At 38.9% G+C, this 7,425-nt stretch overlaps 2 protein-coding genes across 2 annotated transcripts in view; both read right to left on the reverse strand.

Annotated features, from left to right (window-relative positions):
* LOC107690779 (serine/threonine-protein phosphatase PP1-beta catalytic subunit-like) overlaps positions 1-1,881 on the reverse strand; it is a 7,540-nt gene extending 5,659 nt beyond the window's left edge. The window contains exon 1 of the mRNA XM_016489197.1: positions 1,775-1,881. Within this exon, the coding sequence (XP_016344683.1) occupies positions 1,775-1,826 (52 nt within the window). The 5' untranslated portion in view covers positions 1,827-1,881. The remainder of the gene's footprint in view (positions 1-1,774) is intronic.
* A 4,904-nt stretch (positions 1,882-6,785) lies between these two features.
* Positions 6,786-7,223, reverse strand: LOC107690782 (histone H2B-like). The gene has a single exon (XM_016489199.1). It carries the CDS (start codon positions 7,206-7,208, stop codon positions 6,834-6,836), a length of 375 nt encoding a protein of 124 aa, XP_016344685.1. The 5' UTR covers positions 7,209-7,223; the 3' UTR covers positions 6,786-6,833.
* Between the last annotated feature and the right edge of the window lie 202 nt (positions 7,224-7,425).

The raw sequence follows: 7,425 nt of genomic DNA on the forward strand, positions 1-7,425 counted from the left end.
ACACACACACACACACACACACACACACACACACACACACACACACACACACACACACAGATACTGACCGACTCTGTGTGTGTGTTAATAGACATTAGACCACATTTTTTACACAAAACAACCTAAATCTTATTGTGAATAACTTGTGCATTAATCAAGAGGTAATGAGTCCTATTCATCAGTGACATTATTCATTTACAACTATTACCGAACATTTAACTATGACTGAAAACCCCCGCAAAACACACATTAAAGCGACAGTTCACCCAAAACAATCAATCTGTCATCATTTACTGACGCTCAAACCTGTTTGGCTCTCTTTCTTATGTGGAACACGAAAGACGACATTTAGAGAAATGTCTCAGTGCTTCTTGTCAATGCAATGAAAGTCAAGGATGTTAATAAATTATGTTAATTAATATCCTTTTATGTTCCACAGGAGGTTTGAATGACATGAGGGAGAATAAATAATGAACGATCATTATTATTTATTGATATTAAATAAATGATATTATTTATTATCATTTACTGTCGAACTTTAGTCAACACTCAATTAAACCGTAATTTCTGAAATAACTCATCATATAATTAACTATCTTTCAGGACGTAACCAAACAGTTGACGGTAGCCATTTATTTTTATTTATGTTTATTTTTTTTAATAGAAGTCAATTGGTCCCATTGTTAAAAACATCTTATTTTAGGTTTGGAAAAGTTAAGGCAGAGTAAATGATGAGATAATTTTAATTTCTGGATGAACAAACCCTTTAATTGTATGCTTTTTGTCAGATCTGGAGACGCCGCTGCATTACATGAACACGATTTTAACCAGCTTTTTAAAACGGTCATTGGTTGAAATGTGCCATGTTTATCGTTCCTGCAGAGATTTCACCGAACTACGGGAACGACTTAGAAGTCAATTGGTCCCATTGTTAAAAACATCTTATTTTAGGTTTGGAAAAGTTAAGGCAGAGTAAATGAGATAATTTTAATTTCTGGATGAACAAACCCTTTAATTGTATGCTTTTTGTCAGATCTGGAGACGCCGCTGCATTACATGAACACGATTTTAACCAGCTTTTTAAAACGGTCATTGGTTGAAATGTGACATGTTTATCGTTCCTGCAGAGATTTCACCGAACTACGGGAACGACTCATAACTTAAGTCTCTCATCATGAGCTAAAACACAATTAACCGCCGGAAGTCGACTCGTATCTTCTTCTTCCGGTGGTTTTATGGCATGTTGTGGAAAAAAAACAAAAACAAACTGGAGATCAGCACAGCGCCACCTACTGTGCTGGAGAGCGACGGGAATTCCGTCTATATTCCATAAACAATCCCCATAATAATCCATAGTCCTAATAAATCTCATGCTAGCTCTCACGAGTCTCTCTGCATTGGGACACTCATTTAGGGTATTAATTAAAGTCTGCAAATCTTCCTTCACACGCAGGGAGACCCATCAAAACTTGCTCTATTGATCACACTTCATATTACGATTCTTTAGCGATTGTATGTACTTCCTCACGACCCTGGATTCCCAAATATAGCGAGTTATTATTATTCCCGTCTGTTTAAACTGTAAAATACAGTCGCGCTTTCCGCTGAAATGTCGGTTTGTTGTCGCAGGCCGCGCGCGCTCACGGTTGACACAAACACCGGGCCCTTCGAGCAGAAAACCGCGTAAACGACCGCGTAAACCGGCCAAACTCGACGGCACGACGCCGAGCGGGGCGAAGCGAGACGAAGATGGAGATGAAGGCCCCTCACTCACCCTCCAGCAGCCTGGAGATCAGAGAATCCACGTCCAGCTCCCCCTCCGCCATGATGCCTGAGCCCCGCCCCGCCCCGCCCCGCAGCGCGCGACCCACGTCATTGCGTCACGTTCTGTGACGTTACAAACACGCGTTTCATTGAAGGATTCTTTATTATTATTTAAACACGTTACACGTGAAGAGACATTTTATTCCCATCCACTTCAGATCCATAAACTGTATTCAAAAACAACAGTAAAAATAGTATCACGTGCTGATTTCCATGTCACACCACTAATTTCAGAAAAAAAAAATAATAAAAAAATAGAAATAACAGCAAACCGTCCATTTTTCATTCGTCAATGCTTTTGTACATTCATAACATGCCTCTTCTGCTCACCAGGGCTGCATTTATCTGATCAAAAATACAATAAAAACAGGAATATTGTGAAATATTATTACAATTTCAAACAGCTGTTTTCTATGTGAATATATGATAAACTAATTTATTTCTGTGATCAAAGCTGTATTTTCAGCATCATTACTCCAGTCTTCGGTGTCTGGGTGGGGGGGGGGATATAATACTAAATCAATGAAAACATCATTAATAGCACTATAAGATACACAACTACAGGGCTGCGCAACACAGATTTAACAGCTGGTTTACATCAGACTGAAGGAGCAAACATGATGTCAAGTCCACTCAGGGGCCGTGTTTATAACACTGAGTCTCAAGTGTGTCAGAAGATTGACCAGACTTTATTACTCACTAAAGAAGAAGTGTGATTCAGAAAGGTTCCCAAGAGTTAAGACTACAGCCCTCGGCTCCTAAATGAAGTTTAAGAGAGAGTAACAAGACGACAGCAGAGCGGAGGAGACGCACACTTTCCAACCAGGACATGATAGTCATACACACCTGATCGTCAAGATATCACTTCTTTCTGTAACTTTTGTTAGAAAGAAATGTGCTTACTGTCTGTATAAGAAATGCAAACCAGGGCTCTAACTGCAGAAATGATAGTAATTGCATTTGTTTGGCTTGAAAACTGGAAAAATGCAGCGGTGATGGTGCAGTAAGCAGGGGCTTCAAAAGCACTAGTGTGGCACAAGTGAGGAGGTTTTTTTTAAATGACCTTACGTTTTACTTAAACCATCAAAAGATGAGGAAAAAAACACTGACCAGTGCAGCTTTCAATTGAAAGTAGCTAAAACAGGCCACTAAATGTTTCTAGATGACGTCATATATATATATATATAGAGAGAGATCAGTGGGAGAGTCTATGAATCTAGATAAAGGCTTTTGAAAAAGGTCTCGAAAAGGGCGAGGAAGTCACTAAATCTGACAAAATCACTAACTTGGCAACACTGACATCGACTATAGCATTATATGCAAGTTATTAATATTCCGTTGGTCCTCTCTTGTTTTTGCATGTGTTCACGATATCTTTGTATGACCGCACAATTTGGCACGTTTCATTGTGTTATCACAAATTAAACATTTGACTCTAAGCAACTATGCACTATTATATTTCAAAGCATCAGTATTTTGTGATCATTTTGCACAATGCAAAGCATTTAATGCGTTTAAATATTAAAATAAAAAGTTAATAATTCAGTTAACATGTTAAACACAATATGATTCACCTGTTTGTTGTTTTTAATTGCTCAACAAAATCATTCTTACAATGAGTACAGTTTAATTACACTCAGAAAGAAAGGTACAAAACTGCCTTTTAGGGTACAATAATTGTACCTTTCATCCTTGGGGAGGATAAATAAATAAATAATACTTCAGAAATTGGCTTACAGTAATGCAAATGTATTTATTTTTACAAAGATAATTAATGACATCACACCTTAGTTCAGCAAGTGTCAGAAACAGATGTTCAGTGCACAGACAAACACATCAGACATCACTCAATAATAAACATACTCATACGAATAAAGCAGTCATTTAAAACAGTAAAAGCTTTAATAGGAGTACAAGATATTGTCTAATGGGCGATATACCGGTCGACACAATTAACCCTAACGTTTAGTTCATCTATTTATCTAAACTCTACTAACGCTTCGACATCAATACAGTTTCTACAATGAAGGTTTAAATAGAAAGGCAATAGCAGAAGTGCTGAACCAGCTGATTAAGATTACTAATGACCTTAATGTGTTTAATTAGGGTTTCAGAAACTGGGTTTGACAGTCCTGACAGAGAAGACGCATGTCTCAGGAACCCTCTGGTGCGGTTCGGCCATGTTAGACCGGAAAAAATAAAAATAAAAAATGTTTTGAAATATTAAAAATCGCTACTTCTTCAGAATGATACAAAACTCGCTGACTTTTGTGGCAGTCACAAAAGACACACACACACACACTTACAGACACACTCACACACACACACACACACACACACACACACACAGACACACTTACAGACACACACACACACTTACAGACACACACACACTTACAGACACACTTACAGACACACACTTACAGACACACACAGACACACACACAGACACACACACAGACACACACACAGACACACACACAGACACACACACAGACACACACACAGACACACACACAGACACACACACAGACACACACACAGACACACACACAGACACACACACAGACACACACACAGACACACACACAGACACACACACAGACACACACACAGACACACACACAGACACACACACAGACACACACACAGACACACACACAGACACACACACAGACACACACACAGACACACACACAGACACACACACAGACACACACACAGACACACACACAGACACACACACAGACACACACACAGACACACACACACACTTACAGACACACACACACTTACAGACACACTTACAGACACACACTTACAGACACACACAGACACACACTCACAGACACACGCACGCACGCACACGCACGCACGCACGCACACACACGCGAACTGGTTGTGACAATATGACAAAAGTGAGCCAGAAGACTGAAAAAAGAGGTTGAAATCAGATTGATTAACCTGTGATAAAGCATTCCTGTTCATATTTGTTACATTTTTGTTGAACTTTGATGTTGTGTAATACAATGTCTTTCTTTGTCTTCAGGTCTGACTGTAGGAAGATTAATGCAAAAACTGACGTTTCAGACCAACATTTCAAACAAAAAATCTAAACCTTTACAACAAGTTGTCTTTGAGAATGTCTTTATATAAATCCAAAAAAAAAGTATTTATGTCTAAACACTACTAGATAATTTATAAGCCTTTTATATAGAGCTCTATAGAAATCCAGTGGCTAAACCATCGAACTGCAGATGTTTTTCTTTTTTACTCCAACCAGATGGAACTAATCTGCCTTCATAAACTGGATTTTAAAGACATTGTATCTATTTAACATGAAATACTGCCATAATTGAAGTAACAGAAAAATATTAGAAAAAAAAATTGTATCAGTTTCAATGGGAAAAATTTATCATAATTAAATAAATAATAATAATAATCATAATTATTGCAGGAATATTAAATAGCATGAAATTCACTCAAAATACAATATATATATATATATACAATCAAACAAAAATATTACATTGATTTCACTGAAAAAAAAGTTACCTTTCAGGTGTCCGGTGACTTTTGATCGCGAACACCACAAGTGTGACTCCCAAATGAACAATACCAGACGGTTACAAATAAATCATTTAAGCTCTTAAAAAAAAAAAAAAAAATGTATGTCTTTAAAAATTGAATAATGGATTTAAGAAACTTTTTTTTGTCTGCCAGCTATAAATGAGGTTAAAGTAGAAGGAGCAGAATACATCAAAAATCAAATCAAAGAAATCAAAGCACATGTTTTGTCCTGAATACAACTTGCTTGTGTTTTCATCTGGTTTATAGACAGCAGACTTTGATTTAGTCACAGGTTTGGCTGCTCATAGAAACAGAGCGCTTCATCACAGCAAACACCAAACCAATCAAACTTCAGGATATCAGTTCGTCCCTTTAGGAGCATATCATGAACATGTGCAAAGACTTGCTCCTAGTGACAAAACTCTAAGAAACGTCTTAAACAAGTGGGTGTTTCCCCTTAAAGTTAACAGCAAAAAAATGTAACAGCAAAACAGCACTTGGCGATGTGAATGAGTGCAACTTAAACAGTCCTTCTAATTCGAAACAGCTGTAGCTGTAATCCGTTCCTGGCATGGGGTGTTATGGGAGATGTGAGATTGAAATAATGGTGCCCTTTAGAGGATCCAGCTGGAGGTCCTGATAATGAATCATCATATGCAGTAAAAGAGAGCAATAACCAACGTTTCTGAGAAGTCTGATTCAGACTAAAGCATTACTGAAAGTTTAAGTGTCTTATTAAGGATGGGTATAGTTAAAGATTTTACCAGTGAACATTATAAATTACCAGTACTCTTGAGACAACCCTCCATAATTTGATGCAAAAAATGAAGGCATGATAAAAAACTTTCAGTAGTTAATTACTTTTTTGCAGAAATAAGTTAAATCGCTTCCTGTACACGAGGCACCTGCTACACCTGCTTTAACACTGCTTCACTATCAGAAGCAAAACCTAAACTACACACTTACCACAGAAACGTAGTTCTTCAGCTTCTCGATCATTGATAGAGTAAAGATTTATTAAAGAGAGCAATGTAGAGATTTCTAGCATCTCTCCTGCATTAACCACTTTAACACATCTGGCTGGAAAGCTTCATCTCACCACTAATGAACTAATCAAGTCCTTCAGACTTATTTGCAAACTACACACATGCGTTTTGAGCAGGAACTTTGTATGTAATTATTCTAAAAACAAATTTGAATAAAAGCTCATGAAATCACAAATACGTGCACAAAAGAGCAGACCATTATCTTTCTAAATCTAGAACTTTTAATAGAAACGGTTAAGTCTGAATGTGTTAAATTGGTGGACCCCATTTTCTATGGTATTTCGTTCAAATAAACAAAGCCGCAACAGTTACTAACATCAGATGCTCTTCAACCGAGAAGGTGTGTGGCTCTTAAAAGAGCCTTTGTGTGTGTGTGTGCGCTGCAGCGGAGCTCTACTTGGAGCTGGTGTACTTGGTGACGGCCTTGGTGCCCTCAGACACGGCGTGCTTGGCCAGCTCCCCGGGCAGCAGCAGACGCACGGCGGTCTGGATCTCTCGGGAAGTGATGGTGGAGCGCTTGTTGTAGTGAGCGAGACGAGACGCTTCACCGGCGATGCGCTCGAAGATGTCGTTGACGAAAGAGTTCATGATGCCCATCGCCTTCGAAGAGATCCCGGTGTCAGGATGAACCTGCTTCAGCACTTTGTAGACGTAGATGGCGTAGCTCTCCTTCCTGCTCTTTCTGCGCTTCTTTCCTCCCTTCGCTGCGGTCTTAGTGACGGCCTTCTTGGAGCCCTTCTTAGGCGCGGACTTCGCTGGTTCAGGCATGACGCTGCTGCGAGATCAAACCTCACGATACGATAATTAGAACAAGCGAGACAGAGGCATTTATTCACTAATCTATGCTAATTATCACAGAGATGTGGACGCTTCTGATTGCGTGTTTTCACAGACTAAACCCATAAACCCGTGTGTGATTGGACAACTCGAAGAATCACGAGCGGAACGAGGGCCAATCACAGGCGGTGAAATGATAGCCCCGCCC

Source organism: Sinocyclocheilus anshuiensis, unplaced genomic scaffold, assembly GCF_001515605.1.
Source record: "Sinocyclocheilus anshuiensis isolate Anshui unplaced genomic scaffold, SAMN03320099.WGS_v1.1 scaffold6606, whole genome shotgun sequence".
In the NCBI taxonomy this organism is placed as follows: Eukaryota; Metazoa; Chordata; class Actinopteri; order Cypriniformes; family Cyprinidae; genus Sinocyclocheilus; species Sinocyclocheilus anshuiensis.